Source organism: Ruditapes philippinarum, unplaced genomic scaffold (assembly GCF_026571515.1).
Source record: "Ruditapes philippinarum isolate M1 unplaced genomic scaffold, ASM2657151v2 ctg38_1_1_1_1, whole genome shotgun sequence".
NCBI lineage: Eukaryota > Metazoa > Mollusca > Bivalvia > Venerida > Veneridae > Ruditapes > Ruditapes philippinarum.
The window spans coordinates 302990-323231 of NW_026860353.1; the positions used below are offsets into that span (position 1 = coordinate 302990).

Sequence of the window (20242 nt, forward strand, 5' to 3'; positions counted from 1 at the left end):
TTCTTATTGAATTTAAAATATTCTTGATGTTTAGTTTACTGTAATGCAAACTTTACGTCGATTGCAGAAACTCTTAATCTAAAATGTTGAATATCCTCCGCCAAATTGATAATCATCTGCAAATGTCATTCCTGCCCTAGAAATACCAGTACACAGACCGAGCTGCTGATAAAGTGGTCAGCTGATACTGATGGTGACACAAATGTTTGAACAGTCAAGGTCTTAATATGATTTCTTATCATTTGGAACATGGCGTTTGTAAATGTATAAATATATAAAGAACACCCAAGTCTTCAAAGAAATAAACATGCTAGATTTAGCCTTCTAGTAGATGAATTTTAAGGAACCATGTCATTGAAATGAAAAAGATGCTCTCTTACTGAACCACAATAAATCATCGCTGTCGCATTTTTATGGCACACACCTGTATGTCCGTTATAAATTATTTGAAATTTTGCATTTCCGAACGTTAATTACTCAACTTGGGACTACCGTTTAGTTCTAATATTATAATATATACAGTGAACTATAGATATATATGGCCATCACGTGACAGTCACATTCTGATTATTGTCTTAACTATTACTTTTTTATATTCGTCATTTATATGAAGTAACCACTATATATTTTACTTTCAGCAAGTTCTACTTGATTAAGACTAATAATACACAATACATTTTAGCCGCATGGAAGTATTACAATCCAAAGCCTTTTTTATGTAAAAAAATTACAACAACAATTCTTATGATTTACATACATTATTGTAAATTAAAAAAAAGATTTAAGAACTTAATTCTATATAATTTCAGAAATCCGGCTTATGGAAGCAAATTACACATATGACGAACTAGTTGGTAAAGTGTTTTTCGATATAGCCGAACTTCGACGTAACCATGTCGAAAAAAGGACGTTTGTATTTAATGAGGTAAATATTTGTCTGTATTATATCTGAAAGAAAGAAAAGAATTTATTTCAATTCATCGCTGTATTATTTTATTTTGGTTTCTCCTCCTTTTACTTCATTTCTTTATTTGTTAAAAAAAGGATATCATTTCGAAAAGTTTAGTTGAAAAACAACAACAAACAATAATTTAAATTGATTTAATGGGAAATAAACCATTGTTTTAATATCAACTATGTCGTATTGAAAAGCGAAGTTATTTATATATTCCCAGCTCCCACCAAATAGTCTAATTTTAAATATTTTTGATTCAAAAGTGACCAAACTACATTTTACTTAAGAATTTCATATTGCTCCATATTGTATCATACTTTCACTTTTACTCCGACTTTCTAAATTGCTGACTAAACGTGTCCTAATATTCTAAGATTAAGCCTACAAACAAGTTAGTTTGATAATGCAACAGTCGATTGTAACCTTGATGGACCCTCACCCTGGTGGTAGTGCGGTTGTCGCCAAAATAGCCGCGAAAAATCAAAAGTCTCCGATATTCCCCGGGGGCTGCAATGACTAGTGCATAAGACTTACGGATATTCAGACTAAACATTATTCTGCCCTTTCTATATACATGTTTATACTAAAGTTAAGCTTGACTACATAGTAACGATGTATGATAATAAGCTTGCATAGTGAGTTAAGTAGGTCAAACGGAACCATGTCGTCTGAGTACTTAACTCTATGCTAATTATACAGTATGTCTGTTCTGTTTATTGCATGTCAAAAATGTGGATAATTTATTAATATTTCCGGTTAAAAAATTCACCAATTGATCAATTATACATTAGGTTAATATTTACTCATAACTTTAAAAATAATAGATGTTTAATAAAAATCATTAAGGCTTAAGATATCGAATGCAAATGTTAATATATTACTACTAGTATACAATATTTTTTTTTTCATTATTTCAAACATTTCATAATGACTTGCCAATTAGTTTGTCATCTACTGTTTTACATATAAGAATGATAATTTGATTCTTTCAGCAGATTCTTGAGTTGGTTTTACATATAAATATCATGTATCTTATAGTAGAAATAGTTCGTCATCTCTCTTAAACTAATATTTCACTGAAATCCTCCCAGTTATTTTAAAACTATCTTTAATTTATAACTCCCAGTTCTTGCCAGTGCTATATTCTGGATTTATGATTATAACAAAATACTATTTCTGCCTTTCAGGTATCCGAGATTGACATTGAAATGAAATTAAGTTTAGAGTAAGTTATTTTTATTTTGTTTATTTAAGTAGAACTGTTGTATTTTGTTGTCGTAGACTATAACTAATTATTGATATTCAAATCACGATAAAAACCCTTTCACTGACACTAGTTTAATTTCAACATACTTATATCAAATTTAATCAAAACGTTTATAACTTATAAATCGCCATCAAATCCACATTTTGGACTAATTAGTGCTGATTATAGATTAGGTAGTAAGATGTAATATGGCGACTTTCCAGCTGTACTTGTGGAAGACAAACAAAGGTGCCCCCATTAAATAGGATCAAAAAGTAAAATCTTCTATTAGTAAGATGAAAGAATCAAAAGTCTCTACAGCGGGATTCGAACTGACAGCGCTGAGTGGCAACTACTTTGAAGTCAGCGACTTTAACCACTGGCTCACACTAAAGCTCGTATAGACTAATATGTCTTGTATCGTGAGCATTCGGAACTTTTCGCCGATTAACCAGTAATCGTCCAAAGTTTTACGGAAAGGTCCGAAAAGCTGCCAATGTCCTCGTGAAATTAAGAACTCATGAGATTCTATTTACATAATAAAGCAACATTTTAAATCATATATTTATCTCAGGAGGTATATCACGTAATGTAGACAAAGGACACGTTAATAATTGCAGTGTATAATTAATTAAAATATATGATGTATATTTAACATTAAACAATTCACACGCGTGTTGCCTTAAACACAGATTTGTTGTTCTGATGATAATTGAGGCTCAACATATGCATGGCTTTGAAAAGCTCTATGACATTCAAAGTTTATGTACATGTACGAATATGAAGTATGCATGTAAAATGCTTAAACCTGTAAATTGCATGCATGCAGCTATACCATTTGTGTGTCGCTGCTACAAAGTAGCGGCGATATATATAGTGATCACTTCCTCGTCGTCTGTCCGTCTGTCCTTCCGTCCATCACAAAACTTGTCCTGACAACTCCAAGAACTTATGGCGTCCTTTCATCCACACTTTACAGAAATGATCAGTGCCAAGTTTTTCCGGTGCAAATCGTCGGCATTTTCCAATTTTATGACTCTGACAGATGTTATGTTATGCCCTTGAATTAAAAAAGCATTTTGGCCTTTTCATGACTTTTGTGTTGCCTGCTACACAGAAGCTGATACATGCTAGAAAGTATCACGGGTTATAAGGACCACTTCTTTGTCGTCTGTTTGTCTATCTGTCCGTCCATCTCTCTGTCTGTCCGGTATAAAATTGGTCCGGACTACTTCTCAAAAACTACAAGTGCAAGAACGTTTTGGCCGGCCAATTGTTTTGTGTCTTCTGCTTCATAGCAGCTACTTCATGCTTTAAAGTAGCCGCGACATTTAACGAACAGCCGGTCAATCACCCTTCAATACAACTGCATCAGATCACTGATCGTTCTTGTCATGTAAAATACTAATACACGAACAACAGACGAACAGCTGTGAGTAAAGATATTTATGAAAAGAAAAATTAAATTATACAGCAAAGGTTTTGTGTGAAGTTACATGTTATTTGCATAATGAAATATTTTATACGGTGATTTTAAGTTTGAACAGCAAAATGTGAATGTGCATGTGCATAAAGAAGACGACGATTTTGAATAAAATTTCAGTTAACTTGAAAGAATGTTAAGTTTTTTCAGAATCTTATGAAATTCGTTTCTCATTTAAGCCCGAGTCTTGAATATATTTATAAACGGCTTAAAGTCGATACTCTTTTTTCAATTGTACTTAAACTCAAATGAATTATTTGTGTGTAACAGCATAAACTTCTTCAGTCACGTGTCAGAATATTTGTTTGTCCCATCAATTGAACTATAATGCATGTTTTACTTTGTTGATATTCATTTATTATACATGTATTGCATTGCCCCCAATTACATATAATATAGCATGATTTAAGTGATATGTTGCATTTTCCCCAAAGAATTAAGCATGATTTAATAGTTAGATTGTATTCCCCATTAATTAAGTAAAATTTAAGTGTTATATTGCATTTTCCCCATTAATATAGCATGAATAAAGTGTTATATGGCACTTTCTCTTTTAAATTAGCATGTTTTTAAAAAGTGGTAAATTGCATTTTCCCCATTAATATACCATGATTAATATTGTTATATTGCACTTTCCCCTTAAATTTAGCATAATTTAAGTGTTTTTAATATGATATTTAAGTTCTTTATGTCATTTCTTTCATCAGTTAACCATTTTTGGTCATATATTTGACGTTTCCCATCTATCAAAACTTATGTCTTCTATTGCATTTACCCTCATTATTTAATATTATATATGTCTTATATCGCATTTCCTACTTTGTTGTTACATTATATAAGACTCTATAAATCTTTATAATACATACATTTAATTAAGAGTAAATATATGTAGGATGAAAACCGTTTTACTGAAACTTAGCATGAAGATTATAGTCTTTGGAGAAAAAAAATCCTTTATTGTTAGACTACTTATGTTTTTGTGTTTTGGGACACATATTCGTATATACATGTATATTCACAATAAATGCACTCTAGTTCACTGTAAAATCTGTTAACTTTCAGCAAGGACCCCACGTTACGTTACAGCTTGTGTTTATGTGACCAGGAGAAAGAATACCTTTTGAAGCGAAAAGAAAAAGTTATGGAAGGCATGCAACGTCTTCTTGGTGAGGAGAAAGCCCCGAAAAATGTTGACGACGTAAGACATTTTAACGGATATTCTCTTCCATAATCACTATGTATTTATGTAACTTTAAATATGTTTTCATTTTATTGATTTGCCATTGAGTATTATACAAGTAGAAATCTGTATAAGTGAAACAGAAGTTGATAGAACAGTGAAACATGATTGGAAATTTTGTCGGTAGTGGAACAAAGATTTTGTTTGGCTCCAAATAAACATTTTTCAAGTACATGTGCTCAAACTTGTATCAGTTAGTTAAAAGCGCGAAGTGGGTTAAGAAAAACCAGTACTAAAGGCACTTTGAACTACATACAAAAAAACAACAACAACAAACTTTACTATTGATTGTTATTTAATGGAGATATTGAACTTCAGACTCAACGTAAGTGTTCGTTCTAATGATTGCTTTCATTTTTAATAATTTTGTTGACGACACACTTATCAATCATTAATATGGAATAAGAAAACAAATGCCGAGTTTGTATAATTATGTACGAGTATGCGTGCGCGTGCCCTCGTGTATTTAACCTTCTTAAATATAAGAAATAAAAACGACACCCTTGACATTAGAAGACGGAATAAACAAAAGAATTTACGCATATACCGTGATCATCACCTGGTTATTTGTGGTTATTTAATTAGAATATGATACACCTGCCAATACAATGGACCCAGGTGTTGTTGTTGTTTTTCTTCTAATAAATAAATTAAAATTATTGTAATTTTGGTCGAACAAATAATTCATATCACAATGTGGGAGACACAACGACACGCTTTTATATCAAATGATTTTTATTCACCTACAATCACGGACATTTTGTTGAAGATGGTACTTCATGTGATACTTTATCGTATACATGCACATGTATTTGTTTCTAAGTTGTCGAACAAATGTCTTTTACGGAGAATGTATGTTCTGTGAGCTAGAATTTACTGCAGCCTCGTGAACGGAACCCTATTTGAGCTAGCCAAAACTGTTCTAGTTAACAGATCTTAGCTATATTTTACCCCTGTGACCTTGACCCTTTGAACTAGCGATCAAAGATGTTGCAACTGCAGAAATACTCAGCTATCATTATTTTTAAGAATCATTATATGATATATTTACCAAGGCTCTTGGTCAAGATCTTGACTTCATTAAATTTTTACACACAACTTGTTCAAAAACAGGAAAGTGAAGTGCAAGAGATATATGTATAATGTGTGTTTAATAATCCATTTCACTTCAATCTAAACCTGACCGACATAGCAGTATACATAACAAACCAATAAACAATGCATTACAGACAAAAAATGAATAAACAGAGAAGACCATAAAATCTAAATCTAAGATTAATAACAAAAAATGAAAATACCAGTACATTCCAGAATAGACATCAATGTAGACCACAGAAATATTCGGAGTCCGGCTTTTAGTAGAAGCCATTTCATAGATATAAATATCACAATGCTAATGCTTTTCAAATAAAGTTATAAAATACAATTATAACAACATATTTGTTTCCTTGACTTTTAAGAATCAAAATAAAACTAATAAACACAACTGTTAATAATAACAGCTCCTGCCATGTGCCACAAAAAAAGGCATTCCATAAGTCACGAAATGAAAATGAAATATTTTCGTAAACAAAAACTAATATTTTTCTAACAATGATTGATGTGTATAATTTTTTGCCCTGGATTACTTTAAATGGCACCAAACTATATTGTTGCGCGCATGGATTTTGATTATTATATTAGTTCCATGCAAGAGGACACAATGGCAATTCCTTGCCTCCCCAAAACAAGATATACTTTCTTACTTTTTCCTTGCCGTATAACACACACACTTTTAGGTAAAACATTAACAGAATCGACAGTTTATAAATCATTTGCTTTTATATATATTTTTATTAACTATGTATCTATATCAGATATTTGCTACAAATAAAAATGTTATATATGTATATATTTTCATTTAAATTATTTTATATTTATTTTACGTCTCCAGGCACCAACGATAGCTGTGATTGGTTCAGGTGGTGGGTTTCGAGCAATGGTTGGCCTCAGTGGCGTGGTCAAAGCTCTTCATGATTCTGGTATACTACAATGTACAACCTACCTATGTGGACTCTCCGGATCTTCCTGGTGAGTTATCAAATATTCTAGTCGTTCCCAGTCCCCCCAACTTGATGTGTCCTTTGTCCACCCTTTCTGACGAATGACAGGATACATGTATTTGGCTCTTTTTTTGGTACAGGGAACAACGAGTAAAGATAAATTTGATTCATTCAGTTTACATGTTGGGTACTTAAATGACCTTATTGGGCTTTTTTCATCGAAAGAAATACGCGAACATATGTCACATCATAAGGGCGTCCGTCCGTACTTATGTCTCGGAAAATTTTACAGCAAGAGTCTCCAGTAAATGATAGAAAGGAAATTAAACCAACCGTATTAGTATGTAATTATTCAGATGCTCTGATAATGGGTTTAATCAAGTATATGTACTTAACCGGAACCATATTGATGACCCTTGACTTAGTCATAATTGAGACATTCCTTGCGCTTTCTCCTTATGTAAACCACAACATGTCTATATATAAGCAAATGTTTTCATCTAGATTAGATGATGTGCATTTGGCTTTTGACTAATTAAAAATAAAAGCATTTTATACAATAGTTTTGTATATCTCATAAAGTTAATAATATAGAAACATCGTCGAAACTTACACATACTTTTTTCGGACCAGCTCCACAAGAGTTTTTGGCATTTACTTATTTAAAATGTAATAACTATAGATAACCCTTCTAAAATCACATTTGATCAGACTGCAACACTATTTGCATTCGGTAAACTTAGATGTGTTCTTTTTATAGCAAAGGTTACTAGGGTATATGTGCCATTTGAACACAGTTGTGGTTCAACTCTATGATACATATATAGCAAAGTTCAAAATAAGATCACTGCCTTATTTATTATAAGAATATTAACAAAATTATTTCACCTTTTACGTCTGGAAGAAAACCTTAACTTAAAATAAATGAAATGAAATATATATGTGGTTATATATACGATTACGGTATAAGTATCTTTGATAAGCAAACATAAACTTTCACTGAGATTAAATTCAGACCCTAGACCGTAATTTTGTCTTCCATCGAGACAAATATTCTGAAGTGTTTCTATATTAAAGTTGTTTGTGGTTAATTAAAAACTCTGCAATCATGTTCACAACAATTTGTCTTGCTTTTTTACGTCTAGGTAACATAGACACGGAATTAACATTAATTTTATTGCTTTTTGTCAAATGTTTTGTTTTGTTATTGTTCTTTTTTCGTTATATAGTATCTTAGACGTGGTTTATTCAGGAAGAAAATACAATTAATTTGAAAACTGTTTATGTTGCAAATTAAACGTCTGGAAATCATAAACACTTCATATAAACTCCATGTTTTACCTAATACGGTCTATAAATAATTACATTTGATTGCATTTGAGAACTTCATCCGATCCTGTTTCAATTGATAAGAAGATGATAGCTTCCCTGTATTTATTTCTGCTGTTCCTGTCTGTATCAATTCATTTGTATAAAGCACCGCACACGGTTCGAATATAACACCGCACCACTGTTCGAATAAAACACCGCGCTACTCTCTGAATAAAACACCGCGCTACTGTTCGGATAAAACACCGCGCTACTGTTCGGATAAAACACCGCACCACAGTTCGAATAAAACACCGCGCCATAGTTCGAATAAAACACCGCACCACTGTTCGAAAAAAACACCGCGCTACTGTCCGAATAAAACACCGCGCTACTTTTCGAATAAAACACCGCACCACAGTTCGAATAAAACACCGCACCACTGTTCGAATAAAACACCGCACGACTGTCCGAATAAAACACCCCACCACAGTTCGAGTAAAACACCGCACGACAGTCCGAATTAAACACCGCGCTACTGTCCGAATTAAACACCGCGCTACTTTTCGAATAAAACACCGCACCGCAGTTCGAATAAAACACCGCACCACTGTTCGAATAAAACACCGCACGACTGTCCGAATAAAACACCCCACCACAGTTCGAGTAAAACACCGCACGACAGTCCGAATTAAACACCGCACCACTCCTTGAATATAAAACGGCGCTTTTGTTCGAATAATACACCGCACCACAGTTCGAATAAAACACCGCGCCACAGTTCGAATAAAACACCGCGCCACAGTTCGAATAAAACACCGCGCCACAGTTCGAATTAAACACTGCGACACAGTTCGTATAAAACTCAGCACCATTATTTATATATGATGCCATAGAAAGTTTGAAATACAGAGTAAAAATAATACTATTTAAAAGCTTTATATAATGCCAAATATTGTTTATTTTATTTCAGGTATATATCCACGTTATATTCTCACCCAAGTTGGCCACAGATGGCACCAGGGGCCATGCAAGATGAGTTAAAGAACAATATAGACTCGAGCCTGCTCTGGTTGCTTTCACCACAAGGTGTGTACAGATATTTGGACAAAATTATGAAGAAAAGACAGATGGGTCAGCCTGTTAGTTTCACTGATTTCTTTGGACATATGGTTGGCGAAACTCTACTGAAGGGGGTAAATTTTCTTTCTTTTGTTCAAATGATTTTGGTCGTCTCTTTGTAGTATATTTCATGTCACTTGGAAATTGAATAAATCTTTTTGTCAAGCATTTTAAGCCTTAAATTGGCGTATCGACTCGTTTGAAAAGTTAAATGTATTTTTAGAAACATTTAAAGACAGTCGTTATGTTTCTAGCCAATAAAGCTTCCACAGCATATTACTATCATAAATAAAATGTTGCTATCATTTTAATCAGTAATTTTCATCTATTGGTCAACAAATTTGTCTTTTATTTTACAGAGACTGGACTGTAAATTGTCTGACCAACAGGCAAAACTGGCTGATGGAGGAATACCAATGCCTCTTCTCACGTGTGTTCACGTCAAAAAAGACCGTTCAGCCAGGAGTTTTCAAGGTTTGGCCTATTTTTCAATTCTCTAACGTTATTTTAATACACATATACAAGACACCAATTGTCAAAATATTAACAAAAATCTAGACATGTCAGCATTATCAAAAAAGTGTGCATTTGCCTTTTTGTTTAAGGCCGGGACTGAACCAACGTTAGGATACCTGCTGTACCGTTTGTTAGATTTACCCCCATAATTGAATTCCCTTCTGACAATGTCTTCAAAGCAGAACACAAAACCAGTGCATCTGCGTTGTGGATGTAAACCATATGTATCTTAATTGTGGATGTAAACCATATGTATCTTAATTGTGGATGTAAAGATGTTTTTCTTGATGATTTATAGAATGGGTCGAATTTTCACCGTATGAGATTGGCTTGGCAAAATATGGAACATTCATGTCGACAAAATTATTCGGAGGTAAATTTTTCATGGGAAAGTTGTGTAAAGAATATGAAGAACCTCCGTTACATTTCCTACAAGGTACGTTACATCAACTGTCTGATATGTTTTTCAACACTTTTTTATTCCAGATATATGTAACATGTTTCCAAGATATGAAACTTTTCCTCCAAGATGTTTTTCATTTACTCATTTACGCTTCATGTTCCCCCAAAAACGTTTCATTTTTAAAGACTTCCTATAAAAAAAACTGTACATTTTCTCCAATTTTTAGCATTTCCGCCCTAATATGTTACATTTCTTATATATATGTTACAGTACCTTTGAAGTATGTAACATAATAATCCTCCATATATGTTTTCTTTCCTCAAATGCATGTTACATATCATTGAATGTATGTTACATATTCTCCAATGTATGTTACATTTCCTGCGTGTTACATTTCCTCTAATGACTCTTACATTTCCTCTAATGCCTCTTACATTTCCTCTAATGTCTCTTACATTTTCTCTAATGTCTCTTACATTTCCTCTAATGTCTCTTACATTTCCTCTAATGTCTCTTACATTTCCTCTAATGTCTCTTACATTTCCTCTAATGTCTCTTACATTTCCTCTAATGTCTCTCTTACATTTCCTCTAATGCCTCTTACATTTCCTCTAATGTCTCTTACATTTCCTCTAATGCCTCTCTTACATTTCCTCTAATGTCTCTTACATTTCCTCTAATGCCTCTTACATTTCCTCTAATGTCTCTTACATTTCCTCTAATGTCTCTTACATTTCCTCTAATGTCTCTTACATTTCCTCTAATGTCTCTTACATTTCCTCTAATGTCTCTTACATTTCCTCTAATGTCTCTTACATTTCCTCTAATGTCTCTTACATTTCCTCTAATGTCTCTTACATTTTCTCTAATGTCTCTTACATTTCCTCTAATGTCTCTTACATTTCCTCTAATGTCTCTTACATTTCCTCTAATGTCTCTTACATTTCCTCTAATGTCTCTTACATTTCCTCTAATGCCTCTTACATTTCCTCTAATGTCTCGTACATTTCCTCTAATGCCTCTTACATTTCTCTAATGTCTCTTACATTTCCTCTAATGTCTCTTACATTTCCTCTAATGTCTCTTACATTTCCTCTAATGTCTCTTACATTTCCTCTAATATCTCTTACATTTCCTCTAATGTCTCTTACATTTCCTCTAATGTCTCTTTCATTTCCTCTAATGTCTCTTACATTTCCTCTAATGTCTCTTACATTTCCTCTAATGTCTCTTACATTTTCTCTAATGTCTCTTACATTTTCTCTAATGTATATGTTACATCTCTTGCATGGTATGTTGTTTTTCCACCATTTTATGTCACACTTCCTCTTACATGTTTATGTGATACATTTCCCATATTGTTTGTTACATTTTCTACAAGATATGTTATATTTCCTCCAATGTCGGTAACATTTCTTTCCATGTCTGTAACATTTGTTCCAATGTTTGTCCAGAAATGTACAAATAATTAGTAATGTCCGTTACATTTCCTCTAATGTCTGTAACATTTCCTCTAATACATGTAAACATTTGGTTTTGAATACATACAAGTATTTCATTTCCTGCAATTTTTAAGTGACCTTGCTTCTTTTCATGCAAGTTATGTAACATTTAACCAAAAGTACATTACAGTCTGGGCGTGATTTATTTCTTTGGTTTACCATTTCGGTAAACGCATCATATAAATTCTAACATACTATATCTTTACCAAATTTTTTAAATTTAATATCTACAATTCTTAGAAACCTAGTCAATTTAAAATTGAAACGAGCCGGGTCCACACAAGTAATATTTATTCTCAATAAGGTCGGTTATGACTAAACGGTGACGCAAAGTCGTGGGTTAGCACCGGATATCATGCGAACTTTAACTGGCAAGTCAATGTACCATCTGCTGCACAAATAATTAATTTAATTATTAACAACAAATATTTCATGGGCAATTTTGCAAAAGAACAGGAAGCGTGGTAGCATGATATTAATCTATAACTTTTCGTTTTTATAATCTTTGGCGTAAAGTTTCTGACAGAGTTGTTGTCCGTGTCTAAAAGTCTAAAAGAGTTCGTGTCAACTAAAGAGTTGTCGTTCATGTCAACTTTAAAGGTGTCGTTCGTGTCAATTTAAGAGTTGTCGTTCGTGTCGACTTAAGAGTTGTCGTTCGTGTCAATTTAAGAGTTGTAGTTCGTGTCGACTTAAGAGTTGTCGATCGTGCCAACTTAAGAGTTGTCGTTCGTGTCAATTTAAGAGTTGTAGTTCGTGTCGACTTAAGAGTTGTCGTTCGTGTCGACTTAAGAGTTGTCGTTCGTGTCAATTTAAGAGTTGTAGTTCGTGTCGACTTAAGAGTTGTCGTTCGTGTCAACTTTAGACTTGTCGTTCGTTGTAAGCTGTCAACTTAAGACTTGTCGTTCGTGTCAACTTAATAATTGTCGTTCGTTGTAAGATTTAGTTTATCATGATTTAAAACAATACGTTCCTACTGTACATAACAACAAGGTCTTTTAAATAGATCTAGTTAAAAGATCCTGATTACAATTTTTTATAATTTTTACATACTGTATTGCAGGCATATGGGGGAGCGCATTCTGTATATTGTTCAAAAGATTGCTTGAAGACAACAGAAAGTTGGATCCGGTAGAAATGATAAGACTTGAAATGGGTAGGTACTAAGACACGAATCTTACCATAAACATATATTTACCGGATAATATAAGCCGCGTCACGACAAAGCCAACATAATGGGTTTGCGACCAGCATGGATCCAGACCAGGATCTTTGCTGTTCGCTGTCATTTTCTCTACTTGTTATAGGGTTTGTAAGCGAACAACATGGATCCTGGTCAGCGTAGGCTGTTCTGGATCCATGCTGGTCGCAATCGCATTATGTTGGTTTTGTCGTGACGCGGCTCATATAACGATTCGTCCCAATGACGATTCGCCATATATATATAACTTAAAAACGACTCGCTCCACTTTTGTGACGATTCGTCCGACTTTATATTAAACATATTTTCCAGTTGGTTCGAAATATGAATAAGGCTTATTTGCTATAGAACTTGACAAGTAATATTTCACATAGTTTAGAGATATAAAATAATAGATCTACCGGTTTACAGATTTCATTTTTAAGTTAATCGTAAGTGTTACCAATAAAAATAAAATATAGTTTCACTTAAAATTGTGTTTTATCTATATATTTTATCAGTGTTTATTACTCAATAAAACCAAATGTGAAAGCGGACATATAGGATCTGACTTACAGTATCATCTAATATATACTTAAATTAAAGCTAAGAAATGGTTACGTATAACGAATCCGTGACAAATATTATACCATATCTGATGCGAGATTAATGTATGACTTTCTATGAAACGGTAATTGTTAGGTCCTTTTTATCAGATGTTATTTAAAGCGGAAAATATTGGAAAATGGTAAATTCACATACTTTCTTTATTTAACGTGCTTAAAATAATCGTTATTTTTGTCGGAAAACGATTAATGTCATGCGATAAAAGTATATGTGGGAGGCAAAAGCTTCGTCCCTTTTCTAATATATGTTAATTCTACGTGTATATATAGAAAGACATCCTAACCATCACCAGTTCGTGCAAATTCGACTTGTTCGGTATTTAATGTATTTGGAATACGGTGAGTTATCGTAATATCCCCCTCCATCACCCATATCCATTTCCGTATAAATATTGTCGCGTTTTCACGAACTAAAGAGAGAATTAACAACCTTTAGATTTGACTTGGAAATAATGTTCATTCTGACGGACTATTTTCAGAGAAACAACTTGAAGAAAACGAACAAGATGAGAGTAGTGATAGCAGTGATGAGGGCGAATTTGATGACGCAGAAGAAATAGCTCCGAACAACCGACCTAGTATGATTAAACTGTCCAAGGCAGATACACTCCCAAACCGTGAAATACCGCAATCAAAAGCATCACCATCTTTAAGGCAAGCCAAAAACTTGTTCGTTATTATTGTTGCTGCTACTGTTGTTGAAATTTGGTTTGTCCATTGTTTACAAAATGGCTTTTAACAGCAGAACAGCAGTATATATATATATAAACTTAAAACTGAGGTGGAAGGGGAGGGGTGTTTATACAACATTCATACAGCGATATCAAATAAAACAAAATAGCGTAAAACCAGTGTAAATGTTGAACTGCAATATGAAAGTTCAAGACAATATTGCATCACAAAACTCTGTGAAACCGTTATTTAACGTTGACCGAATATAATTGTGAATGTACATGTATTGCATGCCATACTTCGGAACCAATGACTTGATAGCCAAACCATTCTTTCCTCCGATTTTTAAAAAAATCGAATTTGACTATACTCACTAGCACCTTAACTTAATAGAGAGATGATCGGATTAGATAACTAGGGGTTGCTGGTCCAATTTCTTTGTGGTAGTTGATCTCGGACATTTATGTCGGATGGTCATTTGTCTCTCGCCGCTGTCAGATTCAGACAGTGGGAAAAGTAGTCGGTCACTTGCGGAAAAAATGGTTATATACCTTGTTAGTTATCTAGGACAGCCGAAAATAAAAGTAAAAAATCAGAAAACAGGCAAACATTGATAATTTATGTTTAAAAGAATTTGAATAGTTAAAGGGAAGCAACTCTAATTGGATTTTGAGACGTGTATATAACAGAATTCGATACATAAAAAAACAACAAGAAATTTGAAATTTATTCTATTAATGTTTATTATTTTTAGTGAGAGAAGTTTAGCATCGAATGGAAAGTCTCAAACATTACCAAACAACTTCAGGGCTCCTAAACGCTTGATGTCAACACGAAGGACTAAACAAAAAGGATATTGGTCAGATTTTTTAAAAGGCGTTTTTGAAAAGTAAGTCGAATATATCTGTTTCTTATTTAGTATAAAAATATTGTCCCGGTTGTTTGTGGAATGTCCACCGGTAAATTTGTGGTACCTTAGTATGATAATTTGAGTTTAGTAATAAGAAAATGTTTTTACAAGCAAATATATGGCTTTCTTATAAATTTCATTTGAAAGTTTCAATTTTAATCTTTAGTTTCACTCTCAATTTCTTCACCCATAAACAACTGGCGAATCAACCAATTCCAACCTGCGCATGTGTGCTGCCGACTGATTATGGTCGGCACTGTTCCCTCATGTCAGTACATATTGTTTTTTCCCCGAAACATAATGGTTTTGTCCAGATTGAAAAATGAGTAAGATTCATTTTCTTTTATTTTGTAAACCATTTTATTTACTTACTTAACGAAAAGTGTCATTGGAGTAACTCCATTAAGTCAATAAGTAAATGCTTTGAAGCGATTTAATACTATATTGTTGTTAACCCTTATCATATTCTACATTACAGTAAGAAGTTCGAGCTCCTAAGTACGCGTGCAGGGCGTGCAGGTGTGATCCACAACTTCATGAGGGGATTGTCTCTACAACAAAGTTACCCCCTGTCTCCATTCACGCCACTGAAGAAAACGGCGCCAGACCTCGATGATGTTGATGGGGATCCAAACAGTAGAACCAGTGGTCAGTTTTTATTTCGTTTGTGTCATAATCGCTTGAAAAAAACTGATTTCTCCCATGATCTACACATGAAATTTCGCTCGAGAAAAATAATAAATTATGACATAATTTGCACATAAAATTTTGCTAGCAAAAATGGGAGAGAATACCTGCAAAATGTGCATAATGTTGATATATTCTTATCTGAAAATGTATTACTCTTTGTGGTTTCTTTTTCCAGATGATTTTGACGGTATCTTTGAGATGCACCCGACAAATGTCAAGCACTTATACATGGTAGATGCCGGTCTCACTTTTAATTCTCCATACCCGGTTGTATTACGGCCGCAACGGGAGGTCGACATCATTTTGTCGTTCGACTTCAGTGCAAGACCTAGCGATACCACACCACCTTTCAAGGTATTTTATAATTGACTTGCACACAAAATATACCGTTTAGACTTTCATACATATCTTGAAGTTATATAATGTAAGAGTGTAAGTTTTATACCGCTTTAAATTACATCAAAGGCGTCCTCCGACTTTGATTTAGAGCTCTCTGTTTGACTTTATCCAAGCCAGACGTGGAAAAGTAGAGCAAATGATATGATTTTCAACTCTGTTTTCTTCTTCTTCTTTTTGTCTTCTCCTTTTTTCTTTGTCTTCTTCTTTTTCTTCTTAAGCCAAGCGTTTATTTTAATTTTAAGACATTTCTCGTCTTCAAGATTTTTTTATTTGTGTTTACTATGTATCTACATCTTTAGTTTATTTAAAAAAACCTACGTATTTTTTCAGGAGTTGTTACTGGCAGCCAACTGGGCGAAGAAGCATAAAGTATCGTTTCCTCCTATTGACACATCAGTGTTTGACAGAGAAGGTTTAAAGGAAATGTACATTTTTAAACACCCAACAGACCCGCACTGCCCCGTTGTCCTTCATTTTTGTCTCGTCAATATTGAATTCAGAAAGTTTGTAAAACCAGGTAATGTATTGTGAATCTTATTACGTAAGTTGTTAATTGCTCAAGTCTTTTTTAAAAAAATGTAAATTGTCAAAATAAGATCCACATGTATGTGGTTGATTACAATTATCTTCATACATGTACTATCAATATACTTAGTATAGTGAAAACATACAGTATAACAAAAAAAACAAAAAAAAAAACCAAAAAAAAAAAAAGAAGCTTACAACAACATGCAAAGTACTATAGACCTACAAAAATATGAAACGCGCTATGAATATTATTAACTAAAACGAAATAATAACCTGGGAATACATAGATAACATACTTTGATAATTCGACAGATTTAATAAAGTTGTAAATTCTTCAACTTTTAATGTTTTGATAACTATTTAGCACAGATCGGAACTGATTATTTGCCTTTATATCTAGTATCTAGTTTAGACATCCGTGTAGTCTGACCAGAATCTCAATTTGTTTGCTGTACCAAGATATATGTATATTAGCAGATCCTTATTCAAAACATGACTAGTCATTCAAATATTATGTGATGTAGATGTTAACATGAGGTTGTTTTAATAAGAGATCGAAATATCAGAAAAAATCACATCCATTAAAAATTTAAAAGTAAACGACAGAAAAAATAAAAAAAACATAAAACATGGCTAAAAGTTGCACAATACCCATAGTTTGTTATTAATCAAGTCGGCATGACTTTAAAACCAGCCAAATAGAATACAGTAACAGCAACACAACTGATATAACATGTTCTTTATTTTTAGGAGTCCGACGACGAACTAAAGAAGAAAAAGAGTTTGCGGACTTTGACATATTTGATGATCCTACCACGCCTTACTCTACATTTAACTTTAAATATTCACACCTTGCATTTGAGAGATTATCAAAGTTAACGGAGTTTAATACGTTATTAAATGTTGAACAAATCAAAACTGCAATTGCTCAAGTGGTTGAAAAGAAACGCGCAGAGCCGCCGAGGTGTCTGTGCAGTCTGGAAGAGGTCCCGTTATTGAGAAGAGTGTCTCAGAAAAACAAAAAGAGACTTTCACGATTCTTATCTAGAATCAGGAGTGGACGTTATAGTGTCAGTGATGCACGTAAAGGAATTGATAAATCCATCGAAGAGGAGAACATTACATTCACCGAAGAACCCAAAAATGGAACAGTAAACAGAAACGAATCAAACGCGCAGCCAAGTTTTCGGCGACAACAAGCTATTAGTCGAAAGAACCAGAAACAATTTGGGAGCGGCGCTTTGTCAGTTGCTACTGAAGTTTCAACAGAACAAGAAATAGAAAGTGAAACGGAAAAGCGAGAGATTCCAGGAAGAAGAAAACCATTACAACCGGAGAAAGCTCGACAATGGCAAGACAACAGGTGCTTCTCTATAGACGATGATGATGAATCACAATTCTATACTGCAGCACAGACGCCATCCCCTAGATGAATGATGACCTAGGGCTGAAATGTATGCTTTATATCATTACAAGTGTGCATAGTTTATCTAAGAGATGTGTAATTGAACTTTGAATTACTCGACGATTACACAGAATACAAGGAGGGTGAACTTATGTAAAAAGAGTCCGTCACTCGCAGTGTTATACTTCCTTATCATTCCATAATAGTATAATTGGACTGTGAATAAAAATACCAGGGGTGGTAACTGTTATTCATGGACATCATCGTACAGTTATCTAACTTTGTTGTTCTTTCCACCAAGGAGGTAGTGGTCTTGCTGTACATTTTGTTGACTGTTTGTAATCGGAAATACAGCGACTCTTTTTAAGGCTGATCAAAATTTGTCATTTCATTTTAAATGATTTTTATTATGCTTTATTTTATAGGGGCTGTTGTATAATGTGTTTCATTAAATATGTGTAAATGTGAACTAGGGCATTTCTGAGCGTCTAATGTAAAGCGTTTGTTTCATATGAAAGAAGTCAGAGAGCTATATCAAATGATTATATGACTAAAATTATGTGGTATAGAAATGCTATATTGGGTAAGAATATGGTTATGTGAGTGAGTAAATGACTATATGAAACATGACTGGGAATATAACTATGTAAAGTAAGAAAATGACCATAAGAAATGGTAAAATACCTATTTTAAGTAAGAATTGGTTTTGTGAATAGTAACATGCAGTGAGACTATGGCTATATAAATGGGCATCTTGAATGTGGCTATGTGAGTGAGAATATGGTTATGTGAGTGAGGATATGGTTATGTGAGTGAGAATATGGATATTTGAGTGAGAATATTGCTATGTGAGTGAGAATATGACTATGTGAGTGAGAATATGGTTATGTGAGTGAGAATATGGTTATGTGAGTGAGAATATGACTATGTGAGTGAGAATGTTGCTATATGATCGAGAATATGACCATGTGAGTGAGAATATGGCTATGTGAGTGAGAATATGGATATTTGATTGAGAATATGACTATGTGAGTGAGAATATGGTTATATGAGTGAGAATATGGATATTTGAGTGAGAATATGACTATGTGAGTGAGAATATTGCTATGCGATTCAGAGTTGTATCTGAATAAAAATAATTCTTCAGCTAAGGGTATTAAGTTATAGGTTACTTTGCTTAATGTGAGTAAGAATTGTGTTTGGAAAATAAAAATTATTGTCAGGTGTACAAAAGTAATATGCTGTGCAATACAGATACATGTGTACCCGAGTAAATGATTATTATGTTTGAAATTCAGTTTTATTGAATTGTTAAAATAAATTAAACTGTTTTGAATATTAAAAATGAGCCATGCTTTATGATTTTTTTACAATTCGTTTTTATCAATCAACATATACTTGAAACTCATTATTTATGAGTGTGTCCATTTTAGTTGTACCTTTAATGATGATTCAATAAGTAACCTAAGTAAGTCAAATAGGGAAAAAAGAATCCCTAAATAAAGCCCAAAACGGCAAAATTTAAAATGTTGCAGGCTCGGCTTGATTGAGCAAGTGCAAACTACCGTCCATGCCCCCTAGCAACGGCTTAAGCAGAATTCAACATTTAAACATGAAATGGTAAACTTTTATACCGCGGTTATCATGGAACCTTCAATGTGACACTTCTGCGCCATTCTATGAAAACCGGCGTATGGTCCCCAAGTTATAGAAAGCGTGTGCCCTTATAACGAGAAAAGTATGGGCGGAACTAAACAAAATGGAATTTTGAAAGGGGATCAGAGATTATGAAGCCTGCATATCACAGATAAGACATCAAAAGACATAGTTAAAAAGCAGGCAGTATATCCTTATGGTGATTCAACATTATTCAATAAGGAATATTGGAATCACACAACTAGAAAATGCCAAATAGTTAAAACTGAAAATACCACAGACACAACAATAATGTACTGAACGATCTTCAAGGATCAAAACAGTTCACATATGTTCACCACAGAACAAACAGTCAGTAAAGG

At 33.5% G+C, this 20242-nt stretch overlaps 1 protein-coding gene across 4 annotated transcripts in view; it reads left to right on the forward strand.

Annotated features, from left to right (window-relative positions):
* Positions 1-19583, forward strand: part of LOC132759765 (cytosolic phospholipase A2-like) — a 56434-nt gene extending 36851 nt beyond the window's left edge. For all 4 annotated transcript variants that reach the window (XM_060751596.1, XM_060751595.1, XM_060751597.1 and 1 more), the window contains 14 exons: positions 810-925; positions 2143-2180; positions 4747-4882; positions 6858-6994; positions 9248-9470; positions 9756-9870; positions 10211-10348; positions 12878-12970; positions 14100-14274; positions 15047-15181; positions 15681-15850; positions 16068-16246; positions 16622-16808; positions 17570-19583. In XM_060751596.1, coding sequence (XP_060607579.1) covers positions 810-925; positions 2143-2180; positions 4747-4882; positions 6858-6994; positions 9248-9470; positions 9756-9870; positions 10211-10348; positions 12878-12970; positions 14100-14274; positions 15047-15181; positions 15681-15850; positions 16068-16246; positions 16622-16808; positions 17570-18252 — 2525 coding nt within the window. In that variant the 3' untranslated portion in view covers positions 18253-19583. The remainder of the gene's footprint in view (positions 1-809; positions 926-2142; positions 2181-4746; positions 4883-6857; positions 6995-9247; positions 9471-9755; positions 9871-10210; positions 10349-12877; positions 12971-14099; positions 14275-15046; positions 15182-15680; positions 15851-16067; positions 16247-16621; positions 16809-17569) is intronic.
* The last annotated feature ends 659 nt before the right edge of the window (positions 19584-20242 follow it).